At 44.7% G+C, this 14365-nt stretch overlaps 1 protein-coding gene across 1 annotated transcript in view; it reads left to right on the top strand.

The window, feature by feature from the left end:
• CALCR (calcitonin receptor) overlaps positions 1 to 14365 on the top strand; it is a 2903406-nt gene that overhangs the window by 1915400 nt on the left and 973641 nt on the right. The window contains exons 11-12 of the mRNA XM_069648468.1: positions 14041 to 14101; positions 14199 to 14265. Coding sequence (XP_069504569.1) covers positions 14041 to 14101; positions 14199 to 14265 — 128 coding nt within the window. The remainder of the gene's footprint in view (positions 1 to 14040; positions 14102 to 14198; positions 14266 to 14365) is intronic.

Here is a 14365-nt window from a genome sequence, read left to right as displayed (position 1 = left end):
TTAAAGTAGACAAAATATTGGAAGTACAAACTAACAAAAATATCTAATCTAAACAAACAAAAAATGTGTGTCCTCAAAGAAAGAGACCCCAGCTCATGTGGGTATGACTGCAGTAAACAATGACCAATCTTAGGTCTACATATGGAACATGATTCACTAAACTCAATGTAGACAGGTTCCTGTAGAGCCAAGTCCTTGGACGTTTCGACTCCCAAAGGGTGGTGCCTTTTTCTGGGACTTAGCATTGTGTCTTCCTGAAAGTGAGAGCACACATGAAGAGAACTTTTAAAAGCAAGAAAATCTCTGACTCTTTTACAAGGGTGGGAGGGATCTGTTAATGATCTATGGGGGGTTAGGTGGGTTAGGTGGGTTATATCTCCTATAGTAGTAATAGCAAATAACCTTGTGCTTAGGTCGGGGTGACTGAGATGATGAAATCACTAGCGCTCACAGATGCGCTGAAGTGCCACTACAAGCAGAATCATCTGTGGCGGAGCCACGGGCTGGTAGTACAGTCAAATCGGAGTCCAGAGTGAATCTGTGTTGACAGAGGGCAAGTGGAAGTGTGAGGGTGGACCTATAGGTGGTTCTGGAGAGAAGAGTACCCAAAAGGGGTAGTACGCTTACCTGGAATGGTTGGTAGCTTTGCTTGAGGCTGATAACAATAAAGATGCATGTAAGGTTGAGGCAAATTGCTGTAGTCTGAACAAGCACGCTGGAGGGGCAGCAAGGCAATGGTGGCCCTTATACTGCATGAGTCAGAAAATGGAAGAAAAGAAAGAAAATGAGGTATGGGTGACAACATAATGTTAAATTGAGGCCAGTGTGCAGCCATATTTGTGCAAGTAAGTAGCAGTGTAATTCAGAAACGGGGTGGGACCATACCTTGGGTTCTGATGGTCACATGCGGGAGGCAGTGTGAGTGAAGAGTGGCATCGGATTCGCACACACTTGGGTGATAAAAACTTGATTTTGGCATACGGTGGTGAGTGGACCCAACACTGTGCTGCAAATCAGGGGAGAGAAGAAGAAGTATGTTGTAGTAATGATGTAGAAATGATGCGGACCACATTGTATGTGTGGGCCGCTGATGGCTGTAGGACCCATGCAAGCTGTAACGCTTACAATGAGTTGGGTGGTGGATGCTCAATGTGCCGAGCTGAATCGATCTGGTCTTGTTCGTAAGAGCTGTGCTGTGGGGTCGTGGACGCATGCTCAACAGAGTAATATACTGTTTGACAAGGTGCACACATGCGTGGAAGCAGCGTCAGCTTTTTGGTTCGGGTGAGCAATGCTGTGGGAGATGTTTGCAGACTACTATATCTGTTGCTATGGTAACCTGTACTGGCTGCCGGCATTGTAGGCTGGTAGCTGTTTGCAGCTGTAAACGCTGATTTGATCATTAATGGAATAGCAGGCTGGGCATCGGGTGTGTCTGTCATCTAACCCTGCCTTGTCGGACAGAAGGTCACCCCAGGTAGGCACTCGGAAAGTATGTGCGGGCCGCACATTCCTGTGGCTAGTAAGACTGTATTAGTGTGCATGTGTCAGAGTGGGACACCTATGAATGGAAACACAGTTGTTAAATGGAGGCTTTGTGATTGAAGCCCACTATTTGGAGCAATGAGTAAAATGTGAGATGTAAAATGTAAAATGGCCCTGGATAGTCGTGTGCTTATTCTAGCGTCATAGGGATCTCTTCATGTGTATCCCTGAATGTAAAGTCTAGGAAGGGGAACCTGTGTCCATGTTAGGCTATTTGGAGCATGTTAGGCTGGGTATAACTAAATGAAGTGGACTGTTAGTCAACAGCAGGGGCCTGCAAGGGCAGGGCTCCGCTGCAGGCTACGCTAAAGGGTGCATAGTGTTGTAGCGGGCGGAGGAGGGTGAAAGGGGTAGGGCCATGATGCACTAAGGCAGTATAAATAGAGCTGGAAAAGGGACAGCTAAGTACATATAAAGAGGCAGGATTGTGTTGACCTGTGCCTAAACCCATCCCCTGTTCTAATATATGCGTGTTGTTAAGGCCCATAGCAATTGATTGCAACTTAAAGATCCACCAGGCTTCTTTGTAATTCAATGTGTTCCTGGTGTTAGAGGAGTCTGTATCTTGCTGAGGACCCACCATTTGAGATCATACTGATTATACTGATGTTCAATCTAGTGGGACACCAGAGGGGCAGTGTGCATGTGACAGAGGTACATGGGACATGGGCATTCGATAGCATAAATCACATTTGATGTTTTGCAATTAGAAAAGTGAAGTATGGTCCAGTCTCTGCCTGAAATTTTGAACAATTTCATTTTGCATGGAAACCAGCAGACCGAGCAAGAGCCGCAGGGGTAGTGTCCTGACAGATCCCTTAGGTTCCATAGTCCAGACCTTGAGGCTGTCTTCGGCAGTCGGGCATGTGTCAGAAATTAGCTAAAATTTCTGGGCTGGTTTCTGCCATTCTTGGAAGGGGTTTATCAAGCAGACTCTGTTGGACCAGTGGCCAGAATTGTTTAATAATGCCCTTGATCTTGTTGGTATCGGGACAAAATGTGGTGACACACATAATGATGTTACTGTCGGCATCCCTGTTTCATGGCTCCAGAAGTGTTTCCCTCAGAGCACATAGACCACTCTTCCAGGTGTTATTGAGCAATTTCCTTGGGTTGCCACATGCTGCTAGTCTTGATTCCAGTTGTTCAGCAACAATGGCTATACTGTTGTGTTTCCGAACAGTTTCTCCTCAGTCTTAAGAACTAGCTGAACGGCAGATTGTTCTTGAGATTATGCGGGTGGATGCTCCTGTAGTGCAGTAATGTATTCCTGTCTGTCTCCTTCTTATAAAGAGTGCATATAACCTTGCCGCCTTGTGCCTTGATGGTCAGGTCCAGGAAATAGATTGATGACTGGTTGTTAGCAATAGTGAATTGTATTTCCGTGGATTGGGTATTCAACCAAGATATATCTTCACCACATATAGATATTGTTCTGAAATGGGTTGGTTATTAGAAAGCAACCATGCCCACAACCTATAATAGAATCAGCCAGAGAATAAGAACATTATAGGTAATCCAATGTTTATATCTGATGATATTACTTATCAGAGAAAAACAAGTGAATGTTATGCTGTCAAATATATGTTTCAAATGGTTTGTGTTTTCTTTGAAATGCAGTGCGGTCATGAATTTTCATATTTGAGCTTATTGCTTATTTTATCTATAATAATTTTATGAACTTGTTTTCATATGAAGCAATGTTTGTGGGCGTTGTGGATGTAAAATAATATTGAGATAGTAGTAGTCAGGTTGTGTTTCTTGTTGAAGAAAGTCTTCCTATATTTGTGTGGAATATTATGGACCATTTTCCTAGAATTTAAAGTTAGGGAGGGAACTTGAATTTTGAATATTTTGAATACATTATGTGGAGGCATCATGAAGCAAGACACAGACAACAGATTCAAATTTCAAAACAATCTGTTTAATTAAAGTAAATGTAACAATGGTAGAAGGCCTAACTTGCCCTATGCTAAGGTGGGATTTCCCTTCCTGAACAAAATTAAGGAAAGTCTGAGTCAAAGAGCTCAACTAAAATGTTCTCTGTGTCTAAAACCTATCTGTGCCCTCACAACTAAAGAAAAATACTGTGTAGGGATTTCAATAACCAAATAAATTATGATCAACACAAAGTTCTGAGCTTCTCCCAGCTCTAGCTTCTTCCTCAGCTCCACCTCCCCCAGTTTAAAACAGTTCCACGAAAGGTCTTAAGGTTACCTTTCTCCAGTTCAAGACAATACAGGTCTGTACAATCCTTGAGGTTCCCTTCCCAAATTCCAAGCAACACAGTTCAAAAGAAACAGGTCTTGAGGCTCCATCCTCAAGACCGCACTTGCAGCTCCTCAAGTATCAGGGTTCCCTTCCCCAAGACTTTAAAGTAATAGCTAGTATTTGCTTGTCAAAATGCAACACAAATCTTGGTCAACCTGACCCTCCTTCAGAATAGCTTTACCAATTTGCTTACAGTGCTTCTTCCTAGTTGTATTTCACAATGCCTTTAGCTTTCACAGTTTCAGGCTTACTGGTCTAAGCGCAGTTGGCAGACCACATGGTCAACCCATCATAGGTCACACAACCGGGATCCCTAGGCTCATCAGCGTGCACAGGTTCTTCTTTACCTGTCTTGTGGACAGATTTACATTCACTTAGTTTCTCTTAGTCTGCCTCTTGGCTTTTATTGGCAGTTTCACACTTTCTTGGCTTCTCCTACTTTGCTTCTTGGCCTTGCCATTCCATGTCACACCTCTCACCAGACTTTGGCCTTGCCACACTGTGTCCATTCATGAACATAAAAGTTCACTTCATGGTGGTCCAATTCATGTCCAACCTTTATTTTAAACTCTTTCAGACTTGTGCTTCTTTTTTGTAGGCTACTTTCACTTGGGCACTTTCCTTCTTTTAGCTTTCATCAGTTACTTGCTTTGCCCATAAAGTTTTATTTCCATTTAGTGTTCAGAGTGCTTAATTTCATGGTTTCTTTTGTTAGCCATTATGTATTAATCCACTTATTTGCTCGTTTTGATTCAATTTGTTACGCAATATGTATAATTCAACTTAATTTCAAGTTTGTATTCGGTTTGGTATTCAATATGCATAGTTCATCTTAATTTCAAGTTTGTATTCGGTTCAGTATAACTTTACCTATATGTGGTCTGCTACGAGTGCTCCAGGTTGTGAGTGTCTTCCTCTAACACTCGCTGGTCCTCGGTGTTCCTTTTGCTACTCCGTGAGCCCCGATTGCATGCCGGGTGATGTCTTCTGCATGCCAGCAATTCCTGTGTTCCTGCACGGACAGCGTCCCGTCTCTTACTTGCTTGCACACCAGCTAGTCGCTTTCCAATCTGGAGGCTCCCACACTGCAACTGTACGGCCCACTCACCTTGGGCCCCACAAGCTTTCTGGGATGTTGGTCGGTGCCCTGACTTCTTCACATGTCCCACTACAGTTGCCTCCTCACAACACTGATCCCCTGCTGGTTACCTGTTGCTCTCTTTGCTTGTTGCACTGGTCTCCATTTATACAGCTGCAAACCCTTGACAGTTTGTAAGTGTGGATTCCTAATTGGATATGTCTGACCATGTTTAAAGGGACATGCCTGAATCTGTAAGTAATCTGCAGGCATCGACTTCGTCCTAGTATTAGAGTGATAAAATGAAGATTTAATGTTCATTACTCTTAGTCGCCTCTTCCTTGTCCTGTACTTTCAAAAGTTGAATGTGGGGAAATGAGGGGAGAGATTCTACAATAGCCCATAAAGGCCAGGGGAGGGTAAGGTTGGTCTTCCATAGGGAAAGGGAGATACCATGTCTCAACTGTGGGCACTCCACTCCCAATCCTCAAGGACCCTCCACCGAAGTGATCCTCTCTTGCGTCTCCACCCCCAGGGTCAGGATCCAAAAGCAATGGCCTTTCCTTGGTTACATGAGAAGAGTATCCTGGGGGGTAGGAGTGAGAATACCCTCAGGTTTCTCACAATCGGAAGATTAAGATGAAAATAGGATGTTTTTTGTCCCAAATTGTGAGGATGTGATTGTAATGGTGGGAAAGGAGATGCTACATAAGGGGACGCTTTGTCCACTAAAACTAAGATATGTTCCGCAGATCAAAGTCATTCCTCAACACACCCTGGCCAGGTCCTTTACATAAGTTCTCTGTGCAATTCTGCCACTCAGAATACCAGCAACAGCTCTGCATTACACTTCTAAAATATCAATGGTGGTGCCAGGAGTGATGTAATATGTGCTTCCATGTGGGACCTCGTATGCATTCCATGGTGAGGGAATATCAGGATTTTATTTTTATTTTGATTCAGAAATAAAACATTCCTTGAACTGGAGTTTTCTCTATGTTTATTATTAACATTAGTTAAAACATAATTATAGCATGGAATCAGAACTTTCAACAGCCACATTTTTTTAATGATCTATCTTTCTATATAAATATAGCCACTGTGCCTGCAATGCAAAGCATCCAGTGGTGCATTCATTAAGGGAACTCAGTCTGATACATGATCTTGAGGTGCTGTAGCCAAGGAAAAGGAACCTTTAGAGATACCTTTGGAACAGTGCTTATGGTTGATGTGTCTGCAGGGCATGGCCCATGGCTGCCATGCACAATGTGCCTGCATCATAGCCTGTGCCAATAGTCCAGCAGAACACTTTTTTGCGCTACATTCAGAAATTCGAATGTGCTGCCCATGCTCCAGCTTTTCTTATTTCACTCATCCAACTCATGATAAACAACTATAAACTGGACCAGTTCATAGGAATATAGCATTGGCATTATCTACAAATGTATTTAAATGGAATGTACAGAAATAAATACAGACTTTTGTGAATAAATTCAATCTTCTGTGTGGTACTATACATTCCACTGGCTTCCAGCATCTTTCCATTATTCCCGTTACAGCCTAATCAGCTGGATAGCACGGCTTACACCATGACAATATTAATTGGAACATTAACAACATGCTCATCATCCATGGTTCCCACAAGAATGGTGGTGGGAAAGTGATTGGTGTGGACTTTTTGGAATGAACGGGCCTCGTTCCACAATGGAGGTAAACCTAAAATGGTGCCAAATGAAAAATACTGCTAGAGGTCAAACACTCCCAATTACAGAAAAGAAACATTGGGCCTCATTACAAGCATGGCGGTCCGGGAACTACGGTACTGCTAAGCATGCCGGTACGGTTGTTCCCGGACTGCCATACTATGACCTCTGCTTGCGGGTGCCGTCTCACCCACCAGGTTTTTCCTGGTGGGTGTAACGGCACCTGCGAGCTGAGCACCTCGCGTGCACCGGCACAACTCTGATTGTGCCGGTGCATCCGACGTCCCCATCCTCATTCAGCCCTATTGGGCAGAATGGGGATCGGGAGGCCCTTGATTCCGGCACCTGCAAATGGGCAATTACCGGGTCCGCCGAGCTTGGCATGGCCCGGTTCTTGCCCATTCGTGGGTGCCAGAACACATACAACTCCGGCGGCAGCCGTGCCATTTTTAACAGCATGGCTACCTCCAGAGTTGTAATGAGGCCCATTATAATGAGGTCTGACCTGCCGGGCGAAACAGCACCCGCGATCAGACACACACAATAGCACCGACACCGTTAATAATGGTGCTGGTGCTACCGGCCTCCCCATGTCCATTGAGTCCTATGAGACTCAAATGGGAATGTGGAGTAATTTTTACTGGCACCATGTGAAGGGGAATTACCAGGTCCGGCGGGGCCAGAATGCCCCGGTACATCCCCATTGCCGGGTGCCAGTAAAAAAATTACTCCGGCAGCAGCCGTGCCAGTATTTCCTGACACGGCTACCGCCTACCTTATAATGACCCCCAGTGTGTCTTTTGAGTTCAATGTGCTGACGGCAGTAAATACACACACACTCACTCTAGTTAATGAGTCCCTGTAAGCACACTAGAGGGGGCTGGTGTTGGCATATTGCCCAGGGCATTGAAACATGCAAACACATGGAAATATTATAACATGGGAGGTTGCACATTTAAAAAAATAAGTTGCTCATTCTCCATTGGAAAATTAATTGTTATGTGTTTTATTACATTATTTTAGATGAAGGCACAGTTTAAAGATATATAAATAATGAGGGAATCCCTTCTTTTAATTAAAGCAGAGTATTTATGATGGAGATCTGAAACAAGCAAATGATACTCAACACTCAGAATGCACTTGAGCACTTTCAGTGCGACACCTTCACATCAGAGAGGGCATTCCACTTTGTCTGTGTAAATGCTTTCAACCTTTCAGCTCATGGTATTCCACTCATGAGAATGTATAAGGTTTTTTTTTTGTTTGGGGAGGGGGGGATTGTTTCTTTGTTAACTTTGAAAATGCCAATAAAAACAACTTTAAAAAATAAAAAAACAAAAAATTATAAAATAACAAAATAAAAATTAGTGCAATTCAAAAAATAGAAACACCATACTAACTATATACCTTCTTGGAGAAATACCTCGTTGGCACCATGCTTTTCAATCTTTTTTGCAGGTTTTCAATTATGTGCCTTAATATCTTTTTCATGAGATGACCCCAAGGCTTCTGAAGAAGAGAACAATAATATGCGTTCAGCCAGTTCAAGTAGAGTATTGTGCAGTAGCTGCTGCTTGTCTAAACTACCTGCAATTTGTTTCTCCTCTGTGAGCGACAGTAGAAATATTATTTGCACAGATATCATCTTTTCATAATGAGCTGTCATATTATTTGACTTGCTGTCTCCTAGACTCATTCCAAGGCTGTCTGAGACCCTGGACCTCAATACAAGGTTGCCAGTGCGGAAACAACGGTGGTGGCAAACCCGCCGCCACTGTTGTTTCCGGACCGGCAAACTACCCGCCAGGTCTGACCTGGAGGGAGTAATGCCACCCGCCTGCAGACTGAAATGGAAACACCGGCACCATTAATGACGATGCTGGTGTTTCCATGGTCCCCATTCCCCATGGGGAATAACGGAATGCTGGCTCCGGAATTACCGGATCACCGGGGTTGTAATACCCCAGTGATTCCGACAAGTCCGGAGCTGGTAATTCACTATGAGTCCGGCGGCAGCCTGCTGTTTTTTTCCGGCACAGCTACCGCTGGACTAATGAGGCCCCCTGGCGTGCAGCAGTGTATAGTTCACCTAGCAAGCCTGTCAGCGTTTTCAGTGTCTTGTTATGTTCAACTATAACGCATTTTACCAAAAAGGTATGAAAATTGAACAACACTTAAAAAAAGTGCCATTGTTTAATGACTGATATAGCTGCAGATTGGGGAGAAGACAAATAGAAAGTGAAAGATGTGTGTCCCACATAGTAATGGGAAGTGCACTCTCAGGGCCGGCGTTAGGGCAGGGCAAACTGGGCGACCGGCATTGGCACCGCAGGCGCCATTGACCCCCCCGCCGCGCCAGCTCAAGAAAGTCTTTCAAGGGCTCCCTTGAGCTAGCGTAGTGGGAGAAGGCGCCCTTTTGTTATTAAATGTGCCCGTGGGGGGCATCAGCATCAGCACCATATTCAGAAAATTACTTCCCCGCTCTGACGCGGGAGCGAGGCGGTTTGCATTGGAATAGGACGCTCATGCATTAGCATGAGCGTCCTATTGCAGTGTTTAATTCCCTGCCAGGTGCCGGAGCGGGAAGCCTGAAAAAAAATGTACGGTTCCTCCGCACCCCCTACCCCTCCCCTGTTGAACAGGGGCGCGCGGGTAGGGGGAGCATCAATTCGCCTAGCGTGCTGTTGCCGCTAAGGCCGTCCCTGTGCACTCTGTATGCTCTTAGAACCCCATTCTGACTGCTCACGAGTTTGGACGAAATAGAAATGCAATGCACCTCCTTTACATTTGCTGTATGACAGACTGTTAAATACAACATGTTTTCAGTTACGCTTTCTCAACACAGAGGTCATTGTAAGGGTTAATGCAATTACATGAAATGAATGTTTGATTTTCTGTTATATTGTTAAGTTGAATTCAAAACACAGTGGCTGATTGAGGATGCAATTTGAATAGAAAAAAGTAATTTATTTACGCATATTTTATATTTGTTTAAGGCCGCCTCAGCTGGCTCATGATTAAATAGCAACAACACATTATCAACACAACAATACAAATTCAAACATCACACTATACATACAAACAAGTCTCAAAACAAAAAGTGCATTGTGCAAAAAGTGTTATGATTATTAATATACCCCCCAAAACGTCCTAAATAAGACACAATCACCACAAATAGGCGTAGGCAGACAATACTAAACCAGCTAAGTGGAAACACACATACATAAATAAGACGGAAAATAGTAAAGCTACAGTCTACTAGGCAGGACAATTGCATAAAAGCTGAGAAACGGTCCTCTGATAGCTTATGGAGCTCTTCTGAAGGGTCCAATTACATGAGCCACAGAGCCCGTGCTCTTCTGTTTTCAAGGCTTCATAACTTTTTCAGTTACTGCAATTATGAACATATGTGATGGGCTTTCTAAACTATAGTTTCAGCAGTGAAGAAGTATGTTTTGTGCTGTAGCCCACCCTTCTGTGAAGAGGCACATGCTTTGAGGAGTGGCTGTGCCTGTCAGAGCAGCTCCTCTAATGCACATTTGTTGCACTTTGCCCTATCCAGCCTCACCCCCAGCTCAGGCCAAATTGCATTCACAGTCCTACATCCTTCATCCTATACGCAGCCCAAACATCATACATTCCAGTGATGTGACAACTGAGGTTACAGTGCAATTTCATGTGGAGATCTATTTACATGTTAATTCCTCCGATGTAACTTAATTGGGAACAAACAAAATCCCTTAATTTTGTAAGATTCATTCCTTGGTGGGTCAGAACCAGTCGCAAATTAAGTAAGTGGAGGACTAGGCATTAAACTTTGTCTTGTCTTGCACATTGTCAATTCTAAAGCAGCCGCCCAGTTCAGTGGGCAGGTTTCAATTGTATTAAATATCCTCAATTGGAATACTGGCTCATTTTTAAATGATAGTGGAGACATAGGGCCTCATTCCGTGTTCGGAGGTAACTACGCCGCAATTTGCGGCATGGCCGCCTCCGAACTCGTCCAAACTCCGGCCTGGTGAATGGAGTAATTACCGGTCCATTCCGAGGTCGGAGGGACCGGTAATTCCCCATTCACCAGGGCCATTCCCATTTGAGCCCCCATAGGGCTCAATGGGAAGGGGGAAGGCGGCAAAAACGGTACCATAAATTACGGTACCGTTATTAACCCCGGGGACCCGCAAAGGGAACTCGTAGTAAGGCGGTAAGGGTTTAACGGCACCGGTCTCGTTACCGGTGACCGTTAACCCTTACCGCCCTACTCGGAATGAGGCCCATAATCTGCCACCTGACTCTATCCTCACCAGTTAGACACTGGGCCTCATTACGAGTTGGGCGCAAAGGGATACCCACCACCGGTAAGGACACTGGTGCCGGTAATCCATTTGCGCCCTAATCCGAGTTCCCTTAGCGGGTCCCTTCGTTAACGCCTGGTTTGACCAGGCGTTAAGGACGGGACCCGTCAAGCGACTTTAGAGCTAATAACCGTACTGCAAAATGCAGTACCGTTATTAGCGCCTTCCCATTGAACCCTATGGGGGCTCAAATGGAAATGGGGAATGGCTTTTTCAATGACGACTTACCGATCCCGCAAAGGTCGGAATAGACCGGTAAGTCCCCATTGAACGAGGCGGACTTGGTACCGGTATTGGAGGTAGTCATGGCGCTAATAGCGCCATGATTACCTCCAAACTCGGAATGAGGCCCACTGTGACAGCGCGTGATGAAGTCAGTAAAGCATCATGGAAGTGTTGTCTTGCCTCATAATGATATCTCCCGACAATAATAATTCCAAAATGTCCCTGTGCCTGATGCCTGGATAGGTTGTGATGCCTACTGTGACAAAATGTACTGGCTAGTACTTCAAATGGGCTATGTAGTGAAAAGAAAGTACGGCAGTCCCCTTTGTGCGTTCCGGGCTCATTATAAAAAAACATTTCCATCATGTCCCGTAATTCAATTACTTGGTGTTTGCTTGTTTGCTTGTATAAGTCTGGCATACACTGTGGGCATAATAGTCCACTGGTGATGTCATACATGAGGCCAATAACACCTCCCAATGATGGCCTACCAGTCCATTGACAACTGACAAGAGACCACTTACAAAGCATTATACCCTAAGCAGACCAGCCAAATACAGAAATGCCATGCCTGCCCCTTCTGCCCACACACTGAATACCATTTACCAATCACTCTCAAGATGGCATGTGAGGGATGGGCCCTAAACCGTACTTGGCACCAAGGCCATTGCTGGCTCTCAATGTCCCTGCAGCGAGTCACGTTTTCTCAGCACATGTGAATGCCAACCACACGCAAAATGCAATACTTTCCCGCTTGGATGTGGGATGGCACAGATGCACAGTGTTACCTTGTAAATGCTATCAATTCCATATGGGAAAACCCGAAGGCTACCATCTTAGTGTCCCCTGCAATGATAACAAATGGGCATGCAGTGCATTGGGGAGGCAGGGAGTGTGGATCAATGCAAGGCTTTGAGCTACATAGCTGCCTTGTGACTGGCCAGGGGGGTGGGATTTCTGAAGGTAAACAAGTGCATTGTGAAAACATGCACATACCCAAGCACAGCATTTCTCTGCAATTTTAGTGAACTGGCTCCTCAATTCTGAATGCGTTTACGAATGCTCATTTTCACCTTGATATGGCAATATTAGCTTTTAATAAATGTGAGCACCTTACTTGAAACACATGTTTCCTTTGCTGTTGATATCATGTTACTCTTACTACACTGTGGCCTATCATTCTCTGAAGGTGTTCTTGGATTCACCTTTAAAGTTGAATTGGATTTATGTTGCATACAATTCAAAACAAGGCTGACATTAATGACTTCACTTCCAATGCATGCCAGTGCTGTAATGCCTGCACTATGCATGCATCTCATTTTCCATATTGAAAGGCATTCACTTGGCAGAGTCACATTCTTTGACGTAAAGGGCAAAAACGACTTACTTTGCAGTCACATTTAATATCATACACATCGAAGATGAGCACTTGGATTGTGAAAGCCATCTCAACGTCCTTGTGATGTTTAAACCTCTGAGAGACGTGCCACATGTATGTTGCAATACAGCCCCTTTCAAAATGTTAGTGCATATTATAATGGATATCTCCCACAGTGGGGAGCATCAGCACCTTGAAACAGGTTACGAGAATGACGCCCACTGAAGGGGTTATAGCTATTAGCAGCCCAGTATGCCGTCCGGGCGGCAATAACTGTGATTGCAAGTTGTGAAATGGCGGTTCAGTCTTTTCACAGGTTTAAAAACTTCTCATGAAAAGGGCTGCCAAAGAAATAAGGGGTGAGGGAACTGCTCCTAGTCCCTTCTCCCTTTCATGACAGCCATTGGCACGAGAGTAAAGAGTTGGGTCTCCAGGGCGTGGTGCAAGTGTAGAGAGGCAGGAGGAAGGGAAGCAGATGCGTGGGGGATTGTGGGACAGAGGCCAGGCAGTGTGGGGGAATGAGCAATAGGGCGGTGTGACTGGAGGCTGGAGGCCCAGGAGTGAAGTGTGTGCTTCTTGCTGCTCCGAGAGCTTGGAAGGCTGCCTAGACCAGGCCTCATTTCGAGCTTCCTGGTTGGTTTGGGAGCCAGTTCACCTCACCCCCTTGGTGCTAATGGAGTGTATTGTTCCACTGACTGAACTCTGAGCTGAAAGATTCTGCAATGGCATTCCTCGGTGGGATAGTGGCTAATTGTATGAGTTTACATTTCTGGTTTTCAAATCACTTATCCATTACATGTTTGCCTCAAGTTGTACAAATGAAAACATGCCTAGTGTGTAGGCTAGTATTGTCCAAATGGCACATTCACACTTCACCTCCCCATATCAGATCTTTGAATCTGTGATAATGGGGGGTCATTCCGACCCTGGCGGTAGGGGGTTAATGGCACCGGTAAGGATGCTTGTGCCGTTAACCCCCTACCGCCCTATTATGAGGTCCCTTAGTGGGTCCCACCAGGACCGGCTGGTTTTACCAGCCTGTTTTAGCGGAACCTGTTAAGGGACCATGGAGCTAATAATGGGCCCGCAAATTGCGTTTGGGATGTTTTTTTTCTCCAGAGTAGACATTCCATCTGGAACTGTATCTGCCCTTTGATAATTACTGGGCGTTATACCAAACATCAAAAATTTACTTTCCACAATGCGTATGTATTGATGAGTCGGCTTCCCAATTTTGATGTAGCCCACTCATCATGCAATCCACTAAGTGTATCACCTAGTCTGCTACCATCCTCCATTTTCTTTATTGCAAGTGGAAGCTGTTAGAGGTCAGCAATTATTCAGGCAGCCCCTTCTGACTAATTTGATTAGCTGAATATAAACGTTATTGGACGCATAAAAGAAGACTTAAGCTTTTCCGTGCTTTAATGTAGAGGTTCCTAGCCAAAGAAAGTAAGACTGATTTATTTGCTTTAATCACTTTAGGGTTCCCGCTGGTGCCAGCGTCCATCCATGCTGTGGCGAGAACAAAATACTTTGATGACAAGTAAGCGCTCGTGTTGCCTTTTCTGAAATATGCAAAGCACCATCATTTTCCTTACAAGTGCAATGTTCTTAACTTGTGTCTTGCTCGCCTATTTCAGGTGTTGGATGAGCGTCGAAACCCACTTGCTCTACGTGGTTCATGGTCCCATTATGGCAGCCCTATTGGTAAGCCTATGCTGTTTTGATTTCCTATGAAATGCTTGACTGTACTAGGACATGCATGCTACGTTATAATCTAGTGCTATCAAATGTATCTTTGTTTAAT

Source organism: Ambystoma mexicanum, chromosome 2q (genome assembly GCF_040938575.1).
Source record: "Ambystoma mexicanum isolate Mex_15411 chromosome 2q, UKY_AmexF1_1, whole genome shotgun sequence".
NCBI lineage: Eukaryota > Metazoa > Chordata > Amphibia > Caudata > Ambystomatidae > Ambystoma > Ambystoma mexicanum.
This window is presented reverse-complemented; position numbering and strand designations above follow the sequence as displayed.